The sequence below is a fragment of the Cyanistes caeruleus genome, chromosome 4 (genome assembly GCF_971803275.1).
Source record: "Cyanistes caeruleus chromosome 4, bCyaCae1.hap1.1, whole genome shotgun sequence".
Lineage (NCBI taxonomy): Eukaryota > Metazoa > Chordata > Aves > Passeriformes > Paridae > Cyanistes > Cyanistes caeruleus.
The window spans coordinates 38,684,079-38,705,669 of NC_141704.1; the positions used below are offsets into that span (position 1 = coordinate 38,684,079).

At 40.2% G+C, this 21,591-nt stretch overlaps 2 protein-coding genes across 7 annotated transcripts in view; one reads left to right on the top strand and one right to left on the bottom strand.

Moving 5' to 3' along the window:
• EEA1 (early endosome antigen 1) overlaps positions 1 to 7,176 on the top strand; it is a 67,123-nt gene extending 59,947 nt beyond the window's left edge. For 4 of the 6 annotated variants that reach the window (XM_086887767.1, XM_086887768.1, XM_086887764.1 and 1 more), the window contains one exon: positions 1 to 5,707. In XM_086887767.1, the coding sequence (XP_086743893.1) occupies positions 1 to 123 (123 nt within the window). In that variant the 3' untranslated portion in view covers positions 124 to 5,707. Of the gene's footprint in view, positions 5,708 to 6,982 lie in introns of those variants that run through there. The other 2 variants (XM_086887766.1, XM_086887765.1) reach the window with 2 other exon arrangements.
• An 861-nt stretch (positions 7,177 to 8,037) lies between these two features.
• The window catches only part of PLEKHG7 (pleckstrin homology and RhoGEF domain containing G7), a 29,002-nt gene continuing 15,448 nt past the window's right edge, over positions 8,038 to 21,591 (bottom strand). The window contains exons 9-16 of the mRNA XM_023933305.2: positions 20,256 to 20,369; positions 18,438 to 18,612; positions 16,936 to 17,051; positions 16,061 to 16,154; positions 15,507 to 15,586; positions 14,058 to 14,217; positions 10,108 to 10,205; positions 8,038 to 8,593 (exon numbers count right to left, since the gene is read on the bottom strand). Of these exons, the coding sequence (XP_023789073.2) occupies positions 8,486 to 8,593; positions 10,108 to 10,205; positions 14,058 to 14,217; positions 15,507 to 15,586; positions 16,061 to 16,154; positions 16,936 to 17,051; positions 18,438 to 18,612; positions 20,256 to 20,369 (945 nt within the window). The 3' untranslated portion in view covers positions 8,038 to 8,485. The remainder of the gene's footprint in view (positions 8,594 to 10,107; positions 10,206 to 14,057; positions 14,218 to 15,506; positions 15,587 to 16,060; positions 16,155 to 16,935; positions 17,052 to 18,437; positions 18,613 to 20,255; positions 20,370 to 21,591) is intronic.

Below are 21,591 nucleotides of genomic sequence, written 5' to 3' on the forward strand. Positions count from 1 at the left end.
CATCACTGTAGACAGTGTGGAAATATCTTTTGTGCCGAGTGCTCAGCAAAGAATGCCTTAACTCCTTCTTCCAAGAAGCCTGTCCGAGTGTGTGATACTTGCTTTAATGACTTGCAAGGATAACTGGCTATTGTGAGTGACAAAGAAATGTTACACTAAAATTTACTATTTCTGTTGATGCACTTCATTCAGCACTCAGACTACTATTCAGTTTGGACAATGATTGTAACACTTGGCAAAATCTAGTATATTTTAAAATGTTTATTGAAACCAAGCAAAACTATTGTATTTTTTTGTGAGACATGGGCTCAGATCATCCATAGCTTACTAACATTAATCATGGAAAGAGCTTTTATGTCTAGATTAGATATCCAGTTATTTGTAAATAAAGTTTAAACAGAGGAGTAACAATGTATTTTTTTATCTTTTATTTTTTTGTTCAAGAGAAACAGCATTTATGTGATATTGAAGTTTATTCTTGTTTCCTTCAAAGAAAAAGGAAGATGCAAAAACTTGTGAGGATTTTATGTATCAAATGTTGCTGTAAAAACATAACTAATTGTTGCATTTGATTGCATATCTGATGGTCTTTATAAGCCATTTTGGTTTCTTTTTCTATCTCTCTTGTTCTTGCATTTTTCTCTCTAAAGTTTGAACTCCACAGTGAGGGTAATGGCTGGACTCAACTTCAACTCAGTTATATTTGCCCACTTGTAGTGTCAGCAGCCAAGTCCTTATCCAATACAGCACTGGGGTGCTGGAACATCTTTACACATACGGTATTGCACAGTTGGTGTGTGAGGGCATCTGTCTCTCTGAGAGAGTATGTGTGATCAAATGAGGAGACAAAGTTTATCTGGCACTGTAGCAATATTATATGATACATTACAATATTTCATCCCACAGTGATCTATTTCACTTTTACTAATTGGTTGACACATTTTAATATTCAAGGCACCCTTACATGTGGGTTTTAAAAGGCAAACAATGCTGGTAGAAGCCTGTAGCACATCTCTGCGCCTGCCCATATCCTGGGAAGCACTGGGAGATCACTGCTGTTCTAAGGGACATTCAGACCTTCAAGCCAGGTATCCAACTAAGAAAAAGTATTTTCTGAGACAGCTGTAGTTTTTCTGGCCTTTTATTCTGTCCCTTCCTTCAGCTTTTGGTGGAAGAAGCTGAACTCCTGCTACACCTAACAAACCTCACTTCTCCATTACTCCATCTGACCCTCTATTGCTCTGAAGTGTTCTGTTAGTTATGTGATTTAGTCTGCTTAGAATGGAAGACTATCTTTGTTATAAGCCAAACAGCTCTAACTAAGAGGCCAATATATTACTATAAATATTTATTCATATTTTCTGTACTGGGAAAGAAAGTTTCTTGTACAGTTCATGTAGGCTCCAGACTTCTTTTTTTGTTGTGATTTTGTTTGCACCTCTCCATTTTTGCTGGCCACTCTCTAACTTTTCTTCCCTTTGTATCTGGTATTTCAAAACCCTTAAGATTATTTCTTCTGAGCAGGAGTTATGCCTTCCAATATTTAGGAATTTTTTGTCTTAAACACCCTAATAAATTCTCCACTCCTCAAATGCTTCAGTATCTCACCAAATTTTGCCAGCTGTTCAGAGAAAAAGGTTGTGTCCTGAATTCCTCTACTTCTTTCCTGAGACAAGGAATCAAATTCTGTCACAATATGGTAGCTTAGTCATCATTAGGAAGATTTGTTTGCTTTTATCTAGTTACAGCTCTATATGTGAATGAAGAATTTTCTCCTTTATAAAAATGTCTTGTCTTGATTAACTATCAAGTGAAAAAACTTCATCCCTCTACTCCAGAAGTAGTGATCTATATGTTTCATATTCTCTTTTAACTTACCCAGGAAGTTTTACATTTGCATTGTCAAGGAGTTTTCTTAAAATTCAGTTCTTATTTCCCAAAAGCCAACTAAATGATTTAACTTGTTCTTGTCACTGTAAAAGGCTTTGGGCTACAAATGTGGTTCATACAAAGCACTGACCTGCTTTTCTGGTTTGAACTTGAGAGTTGTTTTTGGTTTTTTTTGAGAAAGCAACAATTCCATATGAACAGAGCCTCTGGATTCCCTGTTTCTCCTCATCACTGTAACTGTTTGGCATGAGAATATCTTGAATAGAAAATATGAACAGAATCAATCTCTGCCTCTGAGACTTTTTTTTTTCCTTTTTGTTTGTTTACTGAGAGAAACCAAAAAATTTTCTTTAGAGTCTTTCTATGTCTGACTTGAGAAATGTGGGAAAAGTAGAGCTGTGACAGTCGTGCTCCAGCCTAGATGCATTCCATCCTTTTCTGTAATGCACAAGAGCCTTGTGCTGTTCTTAGAGTGAATGAAAACCACATAGAACAGGAGGGATTTTGTGTGGGGAGAAACTTCCCACAGCTGCCTAAGATCAAAACACGAGGCAAAGGAAGATGGAGATCTTTCAGGGGAGCTAGGAAAGTGGTTAGAAGATTCAGTTGTGTTTAGGCCTTTTGATTGGGAATATGTGAAAGCTCAGGAGAGACTTCTGCATGGTAGAAGCTCTGGAAGGGTTGTTCTTAATTCAGCCTTTTGGGATGCTGCTGTGTAAAGACAAGCAGAGTCACCTTTTTTTAGCAGGCTGCTAAAGTAGTGCAGTTGGTTGGCTGCAGACCACACCTTGGTGTGGAGCTCTTCAGCTTCAGGGGCAAAACCAGCTTGATTGTTGAAAGTTGCTTTTTGCTGGCCAGTTTATATACGCAGCTTTTTGAGGAGATAGAAATGCTTTTTGAACACACATTTGTAGAAAGAATCAGATTGTTAAAATCTGGAGGAATGGTGGGGTGGAAACTTTCATGCTTGAGCTTTGATTCTGCAGCAATAGGTCATGATTTCTGCAGCTTTTCATTGGAGTGAATTTATGACTCCATTGCTGAGTCTTGTGCTCCTTCTTTTGTACTTGTAATTCTTAGTGCTGGTCTGTATTTGTTGATGAATTGATGGTATACTGACTCTATAATACCTGGCTTCACTGCCAGGTTGGAAGCTGTGTTCAAGCTCAAGAAAAAATCCCATAATAAGGGAAACTGGAAGGTGAAAAGCTGTGTATTTACAAATATGCTTGCAGAGTTTAAGTGTTTTGATGGGCAAGTTTCAGTGGGAATGTGGGATTCTTGTTCCACTGTCTTAAAATCTAAGTAACAGGAAAACCAAGTAAAAAGCCTGGTGACTTTTACCACAGTAAAGGATTCCAGGCAAAACAGTTTAATTCCCTGATTTTTCAGACTGCAGACACAGGAACAGAGGGGGAAATTAATAAAATGGCAGAAGAGACTGAGTCTTGGAAATGGAGGATGAACAGTGGTGTGTTTTTACAGCCTAGAGAAATAGGCAGATTGCTCTGATTCACTGAGGAGTGGCCATTATAGAGGAAGAGGTGAAAATAGTGGCAAAACCAGCACTCAGACCAGTCCGTGGGATCCTCAAGCAGCCTTTGATTACTAGTCATTGCTGTGGCATCAGGAGTGGGACAGTGAAGTGTGGGCTTTGTTCTTGAAACTGTCCCATCTGCAGGATACTCCATCCACGTTCAGAATTCTGCTATGAGAGCAGAATGTGAGAGACCAGCTGCTTCATGGGCAGAGACAAGCTACAGAAGCTTTTGTGAATGCGTAAAGGATGATCTTACAAAGGGTGGGGAGAGGTTCTTTTAACTTCCTGGAGACAACACCTCTCTTTCAAAGACCCACAGTCCCTTGTATTTTTGCCTCACAAGTGCCAAATCCTACTGTTCCATTCTGGCCTCATGTCAGCAGTACATCACGCTGGAGACAGGTAGCATCGCAGAGGTCAGTGGCAGGCTTTTGATCTTAGATAGCTCTGCTTCACTGTTGTTTATTTCTTCTCCCCATGTACTCCCTAATGTAATCTTCCCCCTTCTGCAAAGGTTGAATGAAGAGGATAAAAGTAATGAGTCACAGTAGGAAAAGTTGCTGTCTGGAGATGAAGAGACAGAAGGAATTTTCTGCTGCAGCTTCCAACAGAGGCAAGAGGTTTAGAGGGATCTCATTTTTCAACTGGCTTCACTCTCTGGCACAAGAGTCCAAGGCTGTAAGGTGAAATGTGGGTTTTTGCCTCTGTTTTCGGAAGGTGTCAAGTAACCAAGTTGCCATGGAGTGTAGAGCACAAGGTACACAAGAACAATGAGTAACTACTTTTGTTGGCTTTGGGACATGAGGATTGTTTGTGAATCCTCACTGGAAAAGCTTTCTTATTAGTGAAGCAAGAAGGGATTTGGGAGCAAAGCATGAAGTAACCTCTCTGTGTTTGTATCACATGAGCCATAACAATTGACTTCTCATGCTAGATGTAAGAGAAGTGACATTCATAAAGGGACCTGGGAAACTTAACTGCTTTTCTGGATTGTTAAGTGTCAGTTAACCATGGAGTGGGAACAAATGCTTGTGGCAAAACTTAAAAAAATGTATGGCCAGTACTCAGTGATGGACAGAAAAATGCTGGAGCTGAAGTTCAAATAGAATCTAGTCTATGCCAAGAAGAATGATATCATGGTTTGAACATGTTGAAACTGATAAATTACTCTTCCAGTTACCACCCCTCCTGCTCTCATATTCTCAGAGAATTAGGAAACACTGTCATTTGCACTGTGCACTTTTTGCTGTCTAAGAGAATCTACAGTAAGTGGAATGGCATCATGTGCATTGCATGTGCTAGCTGTAGCCATTGGACAGCAGGTTTTTAATCAGCTGGATTTTTCACTGTATACATTTGGCCCTAAGGAGAATTGCACTTGTGGTTCCTTTTACCAAAAACACAATCATCATCTCAGAGCACATGTATCAAAAACCATGTTAGTCACACGCATGTCTTTGTAGACTTTATTTTTAAGATTATAAAATGAGAAAAAGAAAGAATTTTATGTATTTGCAAGGATCTTGCCAGTTGTCCATTTCTTTGAAGTCTTGACCTCAGCATTCCTTTTAGAATAAGTTTAAAATTATTATCCAAACACAGCCTCTCCAAAAGCACTAATTGATGTGTTTTTCAAAACCAGCTACAATTGCATATAAGTCCTGCCACAGAAATGTGGTTTTTGAGGTATTTTTTCTGTTTGTTTTTAAAGGGACACTGAATAAAAAAGTTTGCATGTTTAGAGAGAACATTAGACACCACTTAAGTTCACAATAATGAAGAGTGTAGGTACTAGGTAATGTAATAAACTCTGCTGATTGTCTGTAGCTCCCCACATACTGTGCTGTCACTATGCAGAGGATAGAGAAGTGTCTGTGCATTTAGAGATTGATGAAGCCCTACTACCCCTTTGGATCAATGTTATCTGAAAGCAGGAACCTGGAGGACATATCTTCCAATTTCCCTCCCCCTGTGACTGAAACTTAACACTAAAACCAAATTTGTCTGTATTTCCTGCATTTTTTTGGGGTAAAGAGTGCTGGGAAAGGATGTTCATTGTTATATGTCAACAGGTCAGTGCTGGCAGGTCCAGGCTACTGCTGTTGGCTTTATGGCAAAGTCCTCCATTGTATGATGCTGGAGCTTGATTCCTGACACAAAAGGGATGTTTGAAAGAACGTCTCACTGGGTTAGCAAATACCAGAACTTTTTATAGTAATATGTCCAAAATGCTGCTTGTATAGAAATAGTCACTTTTGTAAGAAAAAAAAAGTCACACCCCCTGACCCCCCATTTGATGCCATTACATAAGATTTAATTTAAGCTACCTCTCAGTGTGAAATTCAAACGTTAGGTAAGTTTAATAAGATTTTCTCACTGTTATTTTATGTAAAAGTTATAGTGAATGCCAAAATTGCAGAAGTTTATCACCAAAAAGGAAAAAAATTAATTTTTTTTTTTTTAATGTGTATTTGAGAATATCTAACAGTTTCAAGTTATTGCAAATTCTCTTAAATTCTTTTAACTTCTGTAGTTTCAACCTTGCAAACTCTAGCTGCTGGACAGGAAATAAATTATAACCACAAGCTTTCATAACTATGGTCTGCTGGGTAAAACGAATTTTGTATGGAGCTTTGTTGTTTGGATACAGATAGCCTCAGTCACCAAATGTACCATTCATTTGGTTGTGTTTATTTTTCTTCTTCTTGAGACATGAACTTGATGAATGGTGTGTTCTGTAATGGATGCGTGCCACAAATTACATGGTCTCATTTGCCTCTTCTCTGACTTTTAATGATCAGTTTATTATTTCAGATGTGAATATTGTTCATACAGCTTAATTTCTGTATAATTGTATAAAATATAAATGGAAAAAATATAAGTTTTTACTTGTTATTTAGAAGTAATGTATTATAAAATACTTATGTTGCAGTTTTACTTACAGAGTACTGTACTTCTAAACTGGATCCTGCCATCTTGGTAGGTGTAGATAGATCTTTTGCATGAGTCTGTTTTAGTTTTAATTTCTTTTTAATTGAAGTTTTATTCTCTTAAGTTCTGTTTTCAGTGTTTGTGTTTACTACTTGTGATCATGTAGTTGTGCCTTACATTGTAAAAGAGTTTAGTCCAGTGTGCACTGTAATTCTTAAACTCTGTGATCTGGAAGATGGCTATGGATTTGAATGGGAAGGTGACACCATGCATCAGTGGGTTCTGTATAAACTATGATGGATTGTTTCTGAAATGTCATTTTTGTTTTCTAATCTGTTAAAGGAATGATTATTAATAATAATAATAAAAAAACTAGACCTTTCTAATAGACCAGGTTATATCATTCAAAATGACCTTGCCCCATTTCAGACAACAAAGCTACTTTGAAATGATGGATACGTAGTTTTACAAATGAACTGTAGAGAAGCCATATATGTAAAGAGCATAAAGAGCAAGCTAAATGTTCCAGTTTCTTAGAGCTGCAGGGAGTTGCAACAAAGGCTTTCACATTTCTGAGGACACACTAATAATGACTGTTTTTCAAATCTGTTTTTTTCACAGGTTAAATTCAGAGTAGTCTTATCATTCCACAGCAAGGCTGCCAAGTATCCCACATTTGATGAAAGTCCTTCTGTCACACTGGCTGTGTTCTGACATCACATTTGATGTAGCAGGACAATTGGCATAACTGGAAGACTCAGAAGTAGCACTTGTTTAATTATAGACCAATAAAGGTCTCACATGTGAAATGGAAAGCTCTTTCAGGGTGGAACTGTGTTGCAGAGAGAAGCCAGATGATTAATGTGGGAAATCAGTCCTGTGACAAAGCCACTATTGAATTATGGAGGCACAACCAAACAACCCATGTTTAGCTATTGAAGCAGGGGCTCTGTTTAGATATGGAGAGAGATGGAGAGGAGACGTCTCCTCTGAAAGGCAGTTTGAATTGGGAAGTCTGTTTCTGCCTCAACTGCTTCCTGAGGTGTCTTTCTCTGCATACCACAGAAAAACCTATTGAGCTCTCCATGAAGAGAAGCCCATGTGTGAATACTTCCTTCCCCTGGGCTGTCCTCCTTGGAGATATGCTGGTCTCCAGGAATGATTGCTTGTCTGGTAAAGTGAGTAGACCTGGCTAAAGATTGTTTTGGTAAAAAGTATACAAAGTGAAATACCCTCTCCCTTCTGCCAGCACACAAAGCACAGACTTTAGTCTGTCGGGTGTGACGACTCTGGGCTTGAAATATCTTTATCCTGTCAGCACTGGTTTTAGGATGCTGTGAGGTTTTGGTGAGCCCTCGGTGTGATGTGGTGTACAGCTGAGCATGGGGTTGGTGGGATGGAGCACAGCTATGTCAGCCAAGCTTTGGTGAGGCATTGGCAGCTTGTGTGATGCTCTGGTACAGATCTGTCTGCACTCTGTTCTGCCCTCCTGCTTCGCACATTCACCACTTGGCATGGAGCCTGATGGCTGTTCCTTTCCTAGAAAGACGTGACAAAAACTTGCCCATGATAGATGTAGGGGAAGAGCAGGAATTTGTCTATCACAGTGGCCAGGCTGTATCTGAAGAGCACTGGAACAGGTAAGTGCACACATATGAATAGATACACACACAGGCTTAGTATTAATGTAAAAACCATCTCATGATATTATAGGGTAGTGGGTAGAGACACATAAATATCAGGAGCTATGGCTACACAATTCTAATTTAATGGAATTTATTAATACAGTTTGAATGATGCAATAACCCTTCTAAACTTCTCTGGTGAATGAGTTGTCCTTACCAACCCAGGGTTTTTTTTCCCTGTCATGCTTTCTAGCAAATGACAGTCTCTATTAAATTGTGGCAAGTGGCAAGAGCCTTCCCTAGGTGAAACAAAGTGATACATCTGTTGCATGCTTCATTCCCCTCCTCCAATTTATTCTGACTTGGTGTTGTCTATGCGCCATATTTTTGTCAAGTCAGAAATCTGGTAGCTTCAGAGACCTAAGGCATTTTGAAAGAAATAGCCATATTATCACCACAATAGTCTTCCACTGGCTCTGTCAGAGCAGTGCTGACATTATTAAATTTCAGAGGATTCAGTAGGGAAGCAGAAAGCAGTGCTTTTCTTGGTTTGATGTTGTGTGGTGTAATTGGAGATTGCTGTTTCTATCTGTGACATCCATGCTTTCTGTAACAAGAAAAAATGTTTGTAAACCAAGACAATCTAAAAAATTTCCAGTAAGTTATATGCATAAATATCTAGAGCCTTTAGTTTTATTTAGCCTCTCTTTAGGCTTGTGCTCATAATTGCTGAAGAAAACATGAATTATCCCACAACTGAGACTCTCCCAGTTATTCAGGCCACTATATGCTACTAGAATCTCTGTCTGGGGCCAGGGATTTCCAGTGAGTATTTCCATTATTGGTTGGAAGGTAGGATTTTAATGCTCTGCTTGCAGTGGTGTAGTTTGTTGCAGGCTATTTCACCCCTTTTCTGTGCAATGTTTATGAATTAGCTTAATGCTGTCCTTGCAGTTTGGGCTCCTCATTCTTCTTTTTAAGACAGCTCCAGTCCTATCAGCATCACAAGTTCTGTCCCCTTCCAAGATCTGCCATGTGCTGCCAACTGAATTTAAGTTTCTATTACCATGCTGACAGCATTCAGGTATATGTTTTCTGTCGTCCAAGTATGAGGACAGGGGTGATGGAGAGAGAATTTCAAATATATGACTTCCTTCTCTCTGCTAGTCCAGATAATCTGGTCACAGAAGTTGAGTTGTCTCTGAATTGCTATGATTAGGCACTGGACTAAACTTAAAAGGATTTTTCCTTTGGACTAAAACCTTTAAAGGGCCATTTCAACCCAAACTATTCTATGATTCTATGACATTGAGAAAATGGTAGCTGTGGTATGAAGGCAGTTTTAGAAAGGGAAGGTCATATTTCAGTAACAGGAGAAAGTAATGACCTGAGTGGATAGCTATTCCAAGTAGCAGCCAGTGACTTAAAAATGGAAAGAATCCACTCAATGTTTCTCTTAGAAAAAGTCTGCCACCATTTACTTGTAAGAATTTGTATTAGTGGTGGTCACATTTCTGTGCATTAGGTATTAGAGACGGGAATTCAGCTTACATGAGAAAGCAAAATACTGCACAGTGCCTGACACACTTTCAGATGTTACATGCAGTGCTGTTACTAGAAATGTGTCATGGTGTGAAAATGAGGGGTAAATTTATATAACAGTGGAATTAATCATACCTTCTGTTCAGTCTGAAATTGCGAAATACATGTTGTGAATAGATGAGCATGAGACATTTTCTGATCTGAGTACTACTGCATGTGAGTTGGGTTTGGGGGGGGTTGTTTTGATGTTGACTTCTTTGGAGGGGCTGACCATCTTCTGTGACTCAAGAAATGGATCTATTTTTTTTTTTTACCAATCAGAATTGATAATGTTTTTCAACAAGAATATGACCTGCTATCAACCCTGATAGAAAACTGGAACATGTTCAGCAACAAAAATTCTGTAACAAATATCTGAGCCAGAGCACTGGTGTGTTATTTTGTTTTGATTTAGTTTTGGTCAAGTGTCACAACTGTAAGAGATTCTTATCACAGCATGACCACTTTTAGGCTGCCACTCTCCTTCAGGGGAAGCATAGTTGTGTAATTAGAGAAGAAAAAAAGAGATGTGTTACCTACCTTGGCAGTTTCTGTCTGAGCTTGTAGCAAGAAGACTGCTATGCACTGTTGATACCTGTTCTCATGCTGAATTAGAAAAGCATTTCTCAGGCTGAAGACTGTGGGAAAATGTAAAAAAGTGATCTAAATGCACCTCATACAACCATCAGACCAATTTTATATCACATTGATTATGATAGAAGAAATGATATATGTATGCATCTTTTCTATTTCTAAAAGGGTAGTTGCACCTCATAGGGTAAGTTAATTTTGTTGTGTAGGAAGATTTCTTTTTTCAAAACTTTAATTCTACTTCGTTTTTTTTTTATTTTTAATTGCTTCATCATGGTGCAGCTAAGAAGCTTTTGAGTCTGCCTGAGGATCATTAAGAAATATTTCCCTTCAAAGTGGCCTAAATCATAAGTGAAGTTAGAGAAAAACAAGTATCAACGATTAAAAAGAGAGGTCCCATTTTTATTTTATTTAAGTAAGTCCATATGATGGCTGGCACATGGAGAAGTGGCTGCACTCAGGCTGGTGTTGCCTTTGGGTTCTCCCTGGGCATGTGCCTGAGCTTGTGCTCCTGGGGATGCCCTGGTTGGCTGCTGCAGCTAGGCATGTTGCCTCTGTTTCCTACAAACTTTTGTTCTGAAGGTGAGCATCATGTCGTACTTTACTCTGCAAGGGGACAAAGTAAAACCAATGTCACACATCTGGAATAAAAGTGGGGCTCAAGTTAGTGATTTTCTAATCAGAAAGTATGTTGCTGCTTGCAACCTTCAGAGCTGGGTTCCTACTATTATATTTACATGCAAAGTTACATCTCTTGTACAAGGTCATGGTGTTTGCAGATAGTTCTGCATTTAGGGCACCTTCCTGTTGTTATGGACACACCATTTTATCTTCTATCCTTTCACTAATGCATAGAAAGCTTTGGACAAGAATTATCCTACATAATTATCAGCCTCCTGCCTGCTGCCAAAAGAGTATTTCTAGGATATTGCAACATATATTTTTTTTCAAGTACTTGCATTGAGCTTTGTTTATTTTCAAAGTGATGTCAATCCTCAGCAAACTATCAGATGCAAAAGTACTTGCTAGATCAAAACCCAGGATTTCATTTTTGATTAATGTGATGGATCACATGACCTTTCTGAGAACATGCTTACTAATCTTTTAGTGCCACCAGTAATAAAAGTCTCTTTGAGACTGCAGATATATTGGCAACATTCCCCAAGGTCACACATTCCAGACAATATTAAATATATTTTTTTTCTCCTGCAAAGGGACATTTTCTGTTGACATTGGAATGTTTGCTTGTTGTTTTACACAGAATGTGGGAATCTGAACTGCAATCTCCCTATGGTAATTTTTCTCACTGTTTTTATTGTACCTCACCCCAAGGGGTCCTGTATTAGCATGGGGCTTCCAGGGTGTTATAAGACTACAAGTGAGTAACAGAGACTGCCATGGCTACAGCTGTAATAAAGCTGGTAAGAATATATGGGAGAGAAGCAACAAGGATGAGGGTTCAGGGAAAGGTCATACCCAGTGGACAGAGCCTAGGCTGGAATGCAGAAGACAGATTTTTCTATTATGATGATTGCAGCTGGATCATAAAGATTAGAAAGACCCTGGTTAGGAATCTCTAATGGGAAATGCTGGCTTGGGGAAAAAAAAAAATCCAAAAATATCATTTCCATTTCCATTATGGTTTTTATGGTCAATCTATTAGGCACAAACTGGAGGATGTCTGCACTGTCTTCTCCCAGTGCCCAGGAGCTGTTGGCCTTGCATTCAGCCTGGGCTTACGCATGATGTGGTGCTGCCCTCCCCACCACCCTGCAGCCAAGAGGTGGCTGATACATTTGCCCTGTTTCTGTTGGTTTGGTAGGGGGTCTAACAAGGCAGGAAGACAGTGCCTGGAACATGTTTAAAAAAAGATTACCATTCTTTATGTTCATCCTCTTATCTTGTCTTTAGTAATTTGCCTTTTATTGCCTACCTTTATATCCCCTCAGCATTGATGCTGAATGCTAAATAGTGTGAATGTATTTTAAAGTTATAAATTTTACAGACTCTAGGTTTATTTTCCATATCTGTTGCTTTCTCACAGAGCACTGTAGCTCCCTAAGGTTTTCCTCTTGGTCTTTAGGATTAGGATGACCCTGGAGCCCAGAGATTTGTATTTCTTTTCATTCTCTTTGATATAGGAGGCTCCTGTTATCTTGGCAGTGTTAGACTGAATCATTAAGGCTTGAAAAGACCTCCATAGTCTTTGAGTCCAACCTCTGACTGAACACACTAACTACCATGTCAGCTAGACCACAGCACTAAGCACCACCTCCAGTCATTTCTTGAACACTTTCAGGGGTGCTGACTCTACCACCTTCCTGGGCAGCCTGTTCTAATCCTTAACCACCCTTTCTGTGAAAAAATTCCGGGTGTCCAACCTAAACTCCTAGTGCAGCTTAGGGCCATTTCCTTTTGTGTCATTGCTGGTTGCCTGGGAATAGAGGCTGCCCCCAACCTGGCTACAGCCTCATTTCAGGTGACTTTAGGGAGTGAAGATGTCACTCCTTTTCTCCAGGGTAAACACCCCCAGATTCCTCAGCCACTCCTTTTAGAAATTACTCTTGAGACCCTTCCCTAGGTTCACTGGTCTTCTCTGGACACACTACATTCTCAATGTCCTTCTTGTAGTGAGTGGCCCACAGCTGGACACAGTGTCTGTCTGTGGTGTGGCCTGACCATGGCCAAGTGCAGATCTCTTCCCTAGTCCTGCTGGCCACATTATTGCTCATACAGGCCAGGATGCTGTTGGGCTGCATGGCCACCAGAGCACATGCTGGCTCATGTTCAGTTTGCTGTCAACCAGCAGCTCCAGGTCCTTTCCAGCTGCTCTTCCCCAAGATCATAATGCTGCATGGTGGTGTTGTGACTGAAGTGCAGCACACAGCACTTCACCTTATTGAATCTCATGCAGTTGGCCTCAGTCCATCAATGCAGCCTGTCTAGATCCCTCTGCAGAGCCTTCCTACCTCCCGGTGGATCAACATTCCCACCCAAATCAATGCCATCCATGAACTAAGGGTTGCCTCACTCTCCTCATACAGGTCTTTTCTAAAGGTGTTAAACAGGACCAGTACCAATACTGAGCCCTGGGGAACGTCACTAGTGTTGGGGAACACCAACTACACGTGGCACCATTCACCACTAAAGTGAGGTGTGAGAGTCTGCTGCTGAGACCAAGGCAAGGCCTGATGTTTCATGCCTGCTCCCTGACCCAAAACCTGATTTGGTGGCTTCAGGAACCTTGTTTTGGCAGGGTAAGGCTGTTCATTCCCTGTGGTTCTCTTTCACTCCACACCCAGCTGCACAGCAGCAGGGATAGGAGGCGTATTCCCCAGTGACGCGTTTGGATGTCTGAGAGCAAGGAAGCACTTGTACGGTGGGTGATTCCATCCTCTCAAGAGCTGGTGGGGCTGTGAGTAGGAGCTGTAGCAGGAGGTAAATCTCTTCTCCAGCTTCCTTGAGCATGGCTGCATTGTAGGTGGGAGGACACCCAGGAGAACAATGCTGTGGTGCAGCTGAAAAAATGCACAACTAGTATGGAACTGAAAATGTTCTTGGGAAAGATGCCCAGGCTTTGATAGAATGTATTAGGACAGTTAGGATGAGGGAATACTTGGCTTGTAGTAGGAGTCTTGATACCTCCTTTGGGGTGAATGGATAATATGTGACTGTCACTGGTGTGTGAGTCACTGCTGGCAGCAGGGGCTGTGAAGTCTGAGGCAGCAGCTCATGCCTCACAGGAGCAGAGCTGTGAAGCCAGGCAGTGCTGAGGCACCAGTGTTTGCACTCCAGGCATCTGGGGGTGGTTTGTGGGCAAACAGCAGCTTCTCCTTATGCTACCGCACACACAGTGCACTGACATGGGGTTTATGAAGGCATTCAATGCAGGCACATACCTGTAACTTGGATGGGTTCAACATTTTTCAGTACAAGTCTGTCTAGTGGGATGGGCTGGTCTAGGACTGTGCAAAATCCCCCCTCTCTTATGAAGGACTGCAGCTCAGGAGTGAGGGAAGGACAGACAGGGATTAAGCTGGTGTCTGAGCCTCCATATTTCTGGGAATAGAAAATGAAGTTGGTTAGCAGGTTGTCTGCTATCTGCTCATGAAGTATAGGCGCTAAACAATTCTAAATTTGCTCTAAATGTGTTTTCTATTATGAAAGATACAGAGACAGCTTGTTTTCCTGAGGAATCTTATAAAAACTGGCTGGTACCTGGAGCTCTCCTGCAAGGTCACACTTCACATTAAAGAGCCACAAAAGAAGCACAATACAAGGCCACAAGCAGAAGATAGACATTCCAAAAGTATTTTTCCCCCCTTTCCTCCTTATTTTAATAGCAGGTTTTTACCTCCATTCCTTGGGGGTAAGTTTCCTCATCTCCCCTCACAGATATGCACAAGACAGAATTCCTGGAGCTCCAGATGAGTTGCAGCCCTTCACAGAAGTTTCATCAACACATGTACATGGGACAACCCTCAAAGAGATTTGCCTAAGAGTACCAGATCCCTTGAATTTCTGCTTCCTTCACCAGACGCATTGCTAAGGGATGGTGCTGCTAGTCTAAAACCTGTCACTGCATGCTTTCTCTATCTCCTTTCTCTCTAAAGCAGAACACCTGCTTCTTAAACAAACAAACAAACAACAAACCTAGGAGATTTATCACAGGTTCATTTAGACTCAGTTTACATCAGTTTCATAAACTTAATTAGCTAAATGCACTCCTACACTGAAGCTTTAGGAATTTCAGGTCATCCAGTTTTTCTGTTGGCGTCTAAATAAAGATATTTATCATCTATAGAACTCTATAACATCATTCATCAAGAAACATTTTCTTAAAAGGAGTCATATCCTGATTTTAAACTTGGGGAAATCAAGACAAAGAGAGTTCAACAAGCGGCATAGACAATCTTCCATCATTTTAACCTTTCACTGTTTTTTGGGTTTTTTTTTGGTTTTTTTTTACTTAATTTTTTTCTTCTTTCTGATATCTCTGGGATAAAAAAAAATTCAGGTTGCAGGGACTATTAGAAAAAGTCTTACATTCCTGTAACTTTTCTGAGCTTTATGAATCCAGCACATCAGAACAACATCAGGAAGATATTAAGGTCTAGTAATGTAAATTCTGCCTGTAATAGTGTTGCTGTACCATACTGAGCCTAGAAGCAGGCTTTTGAATCAGTGTTATGGTTTGCTAGTTGCATAAGGAAGTATCAGCTGTTCTTCATGATGATTAGTCATCTTGTATTTTTATCATTAGATCAATCTTCCAAAGTACATTCAAAATCCATCCAAAATCTAAAAATATAACAACTGCAACCATATATATCTGTAGACATTATTACCTTTTTGTTACGTTTAATTTTGGTAATCAGTAGGAAATCATCAAATAAAAAGAGATAGACGTCAAGGAGTCTTGTGCTTTCTAAGAAGGAAAACCAAAAAAAAAATCAGTTTTATGGTGTGATTATTTGAAGGAATTGCTGCTTCTAAGATGAGGCACATCTATGAATCACTGCACCTTACAGAATGCTTTTAACAAAGAAGCCTTGTTTCCCATATAGTTCACGACTACTCATCCTCCAGTCTGCGTTCTCAAATGCACTAAATCCTACATCTCAGTCATTCTGGCTACTAAATTTGCACCTTGTAGCAGCTACCTCATTCTGATAAAACTGCTACTTGCTTGCCAAGGAAAAGGACAATAAACAATCATACAGACTACTCATCCTATTGGCAGCTTGGCTGTATCTTAAGTCTCTCTCTGATAAACTATACAGTTGCTTTTCCTTTCCTGCACCTGCCCAAATGCTGTTGCAGAGGTTCATTATGGACCTGCCATAACAATGTATAATTCTGTTAAGCCATCTCTGGACACCAGGAGATTCAGGGACATTACCTGCTAGCATCAGCCTCCCTTCATGAAGGAGAAGTCTGTTTGCTGAAGACAAAATGTTCTCACTGCTGTTTTCTCTTAAGTTTTGCTTCAAACACTTGACCCAAAAAGAGAGAGAAAAAAAAAAAGGGAAATCATGCATAATGGATGATGAACTGGAAGGCAACCAGCAGCTAAACAAGATGAGCATATGTGTGTTCTTACCTCAGGCTAAGTACATCACACAGCTGATAACTGAACATGCCTGTGTTTCTACAGCAGTGCTATTGCTTAAATGTGTTTATGCTTTTGAAATGTTAATCTGGGTTTTACTTTTCCAAATTGAGTTCAATAGTGCTTGCAGCCGTGAACAGACATAATCCTTGAGATGAGACCCACTTGATGATGTTACCATAGTGCTGATTAAAGTCTGTCTGGGTAACGGGGTAACTGCAGCAGAAATGTGCACACCCAGGTATGCTGTGTAAGGTTTTGTAACGTAATTTAAGTGTAAATGGAAAGTTCTTTGGCTCAGCTTGAGAAGTGAAAGAGGCAAATAATTTCTACTTTGTCAAATGCTGGTAATACTTACATCTGTTCCATTTCATTCTGTCCCCTAAAAGCAAGTATGGTAGAGTCCTCCTGGACTGTGTATCACTGCCCTCTCTTGGAAGCTGACTGAAAGCAACCCATGCTGCCTTCCAAGGCCCTGTGTATGTTCAGCTGCAGTGCCCAGGCTGCAGCTGCTCCTGTTAGAGCAGAGCCATCCCCACTAACTAGAATACAGACAACCAGCCAAATTTAGACCACACTATGAGGACAGATAGGAAACTAATACCTCCTCTAGAAAAGAAAAAAAAAAGAAAAAGAAAAAAAAGCGCCCTTTAAAATCTGCTTACCTCTGGGACAAAGAACCTTTTGTCACGATCCCAGACCTGAGGCCAAATTATGACCTCTTGCAGCTGCCTGAACTTCTGAAAGTTGTCCAACCACTTGACTTTACCTTCCAGATCCCCTGAAATGTGTGAAACACCAGTTACTGCCAGGGCTGACAAAAGCAGTCCTGTTTCTAGAAGATGCTGAATACTGATTTTCTCCAGTGAAAGATCAAGTACTTCACATGTGAGGCCCCAGATGAAATCTTGATCTCATTGTAAAAAATGCATAAACTCTACTTAGATCAGCAGGGACAGAATTTCAATTAATGCATTCAAAGACGCTTAAATTCACTGCTAAATAAAAAGGTTGTGTTTACTAATCTGTCTGGGGAGCAGGAATTCATATAAAACTCAATTAAACTGCAATCTTAAAAATGTCTTCAAAAAAAGTCCTTTCATTCTAAACTGTCTGGTATAGTGAGAGAAAAATAATTTTCATTATATACAGCTTGATAAAAATACTGTTGAAATTAATGAGAATTAATTTCAGAGGAAGTGTTGCCAGAAGTGACTGAGGTAGGGGTCCTTCAAAATGTGAAAAAATGGGGACTGTGTCTTTGCTGATTCAAGGCCATTATGGGGAAAGCTTTAATGGACCTGCAATTTAAATTTCAAGTCTTTGGGTGGAGTGATATTGCAGATAATGGTTTCAGACACATACCTCCCCACCAGAAGGGGAGTGCTTGGACTACAACTGTTCTTTGTGTTACTGGTTCACTGATCAAAGAATGAAGGCAGATCTTTGTCAGGTGTTTGTGACTAAAGAGGGGTCACCCTTCTATCTTTGGTTTCCTTGATCCAGAAGTGTCTAATTTCTGGAAGGACCTATTTATTCTGCCAGTAATACTCTCCAGACATCCAATGGTCTTTTGGGGCCACACCTAAAACTGCTGTCCTTATATATGTTAAATATACAAATATTTAAAAGAAAATGCAGGGGAAAAAATAATATTCAGACCATCCATTTGTTTTCTGCAATAGCTAGAGAAAATATGTAACTGAGACAACTTTACATAGTAGGACTCTGTCATTAATGAAAGGTCAGGGACATAATATTCCCCTTGTGAGTGCAAATCTATCCTATTAAGGATCAGCCCTAAAAAAAATCCTCCTTAGACATAAATCCAACTGAAAGACTTCTTTGTTTGAGATCTTTCTTGATATGTTCCAATTTGAGATCTGATTATAATTGTTTGCCTGTCACTGCAGATGATTCTGAGAAAATACAAGTGACTCACTTATTTGGGAGTCCTGTGACATTTCTCTGAGAGGCTTTGACAGCACAAGGTGGCCCAAATCATTCCCTACAGAATGAGGGTCAGGACTGTAGAAAGGCACACACATCTTTGTTACTTTTCTCAGGAGACACTTGACCAATTCACACTTCAAAAGACACGCACAAAAAAGCCATGTAACTTTCTAATTTGTAACTGCATACTTGATTTTTAACCTTTGTTACTTACTTATAGATTTTTCCACCTTCTCTTTAAGTGACTGGATAAAACTCTTCTCTGTTTCATCAGTGCTCCTCTTCCAGATGTTGTTGAGGAGGAGGGGATACCGTGTCAGTCGATGCAGAGGAGCAACCAGCAGCTCTGGCAGATGCAACCTCTTGCACTGTTCATTTTGTTCACACCACTGCTGAAGACAAAGAAAATCTGCCTTAGGCTTCAGCTTCCTTCTGGCTAGGAGGTAGCAAACAGTTTTCTGCATCATTAGCTGACTGTAATGAGACAGGGACTAATGAAAGATGAGTTTCTCACTCAGTGAAACAAGGGCAGTATAAAGGATCTTGTCATAGTTTAACCCAGCAAGTATCTAAACAACACAGCCACTCGTTCATCCTTCACTCCTTCCTGTGGGATGGGGAAGAGAAATGGGAAATAAAAAGTAAAGTTTGGAGTTTGAGATAAAGGCAGAATAAAAACAGAAGGGGAAAACATAACAGGACATACAAAACAAGTGGTGCACAATGCTCACCACCCACTGGTCAATGCCGAACCAGTCTTCCCTCTAGTTTATATACTGAGCATGACTCCATATGGTATGGAATACCCCTTGGGCCCGTTGGGGCCACCTGTTTTGGCTGTGTCCCCTCCCAACTTCTTGTGCCCACCAGAGTCCTCGCTGGTGGAGGTGAGAGACAGAAAAGTCCTCGATTTAATGCAAACTGCTTAGCAACAAGTAAACATCAGTGGGTTATCAACATTACGCTCATCTTAAATTCAAACCACAACACTATACCAGCTACTAGGAACAAAATTAACACTATCCCAGCCAAGACAAGGACAGCTCTCTACAGGGGGAATTGCATTGTCCCTCCAGATTCACCTTCTGCATTGCTGCTTACCATTCCATGCTATCATATCAAGTAGGGCTCTTATTTATCTGCTGTTTTAATTTCCTCAGGAAGACCTGAGAAAGTTAACCTGAGTTAGATTTGAAAGCCACCTTATATTTTAGTGTCACTGCTACTTACTAGGGAACATTTTTCCTAGGTGTGAATGTATGAAATCCTTGTCAGGGAGCAAGCAATGTGAAACTCCAAGGCCCAAGCTGCAGAGCTTGCCTGGCGCAAAAAGACGTCCTTCCAGTTTTGGGCTGCCTGTGAGAAAGCCCACTACTTCAGATTTCTCTTTCTAAGCCTGAAATATTGAAAATTAATCTTAATTATTTAGGTGGCACACTGGTCTGCTAACAATGCCAGAAAGAGCAGAGCCTGAGATCCCCCACACTGCACTGGTGGAGTTGGTGCTTCAGGCAGGTGCAGTGTCAGCAAATACAGAACCTGCTCTAGTGCTGCAACTTGATAAAGAGTCCACTGATAGCTCTTTACAGCCTTAGAGGGAGGTAAATTCTCCCTTACTGGGATTGTTTTGATGCTGAAGTAAAACATTTGAAATTGATTTTTGTGTCTTTTTTTTTTTTCCCTGTAATCATTTCACTTTGTTAAGGTGGAGTTCTCTGAGGCAAGAGATTATGTGGAAAACATATGAAAGAGTCTAGTAGATTGTATTTTCTGCCTGCAAAAATGCAGCCTAGCTTTTCCCCCTCTTATCTGTTCTAAATTACAAGTAAGGACTTTCACACATACACCCAGAAGGGTGACTTGCAGTCAGTGATAGGCTCTGCAGTTCAAAAAATCCATGTTAAATGCTATCTACACAGTTTTGCTTCTCATGAACATTCCTAATTTGCTGTTAAAATCCTGTCATAAGGTAGGAAGGCTGAAGACTGCAACAACAAGAAGAGCAATAACAACAACAAAACCATCACTTTACCTTCAGGTAGATGCCAAAATCTTCTCTCTGTCTCAGTTTTTCCAAGTAGAAGACAGCAGAGGTATAATTAAGGCAATAAATCTGGTGTGTCTGGCAGAGGTCACCCTGGAAAAACTGCAGAAAAGGTTTGGAAATTTATCAAGAAAGAAAAATATGACAAAGGAAGAAACAGGAGTTTTGGGTTTGTAATGTTCATTTTATCTGAGATTTCTCTTTACCTAGGAAAATGGGGAAAGAGGAAATTAAAAAAGTCAAGGGCAGTTAAAACAGCAAGAAAACTGTAGTAAAAATGCCACAATACTTCAGTGATGCATAGGAGTTTTAACAGCTCTGCAGAGGTGTGACACATTCTTAGACTTTGTTCTCATTAGAAATAAATTATGTGAAATTCATATGGAAGTTGAAGATGAAACTATTTCTGAAACAGCTTTGATGACTTCACGTAGCATTGTATTTTATTTCTGAGTGTGCTCTTAATATAACAGAGTAGCCTGATTTACATGGAGATGTTGAATGTCATGCATGATAAAAGGCAGCTTTGTCTGGGATTTTGCCTGACTACACAAACATTATCAATAAGAACACCTGAAGTCAGTGGTCACAGTGGCAAGAAACCAAGCTCTAGCCTTAATTTCTCTGTTAAAAATCTCAAGACTGAGGTAGAGTCTTTTACTATTTTCCAGAAGTTTTCTAATGGCCTCTACTGGTAAGGAAGGCTCTGGTCAATCAGTTGCTTTTCTGTCTTCATTAATATTTCTAACTTTATAAGCACTGGGAAGTTGAGCAGGAATTAGAGCTCCTGTAGACTGCTGTTCAGACAGCTGCCTTGTTTACCACACAGACTGACCAAAAAGGAGGCAGGGCTTGGCAGTGGTAGGACAACTGTGGCTGCATCTCTCTCTTGCTTAAGAGACACAGGCCAAAGCCTAATTTCAGTCCCAATGAGCTCTTAATTAAGCAATTATAAACACTTGTGGGTCTGGAGTAAAGGAGGATCAGTGTGAAGGAGTGGAAGGAGGCAGGCTGGGATCTGGTCTCAGGGAAGCATCTTTCATAGAGTGGGAAGCTTGCTTCTGCCAGTAGAAAAGTCTTCTCAGAGTCTGGGCTGCTGTTTCCCAGGAAGAGAAAACCTTTCCACACTTGATTCTACATACAGAGCGCCTTTCCATGACTGCTTCAAACATGCCAATGAATAAAAATAAAATCATCCTCCTGATAGGAGCAACCTGAGGCTGAGACCAAATTGCCTGGACAGATGGCATGGATTTGACTGACCTGATTGCTCTGGAGCACCTGTGTGCCATGATAAATGGTCTGCTTCCTGTTTTTAAAAGCA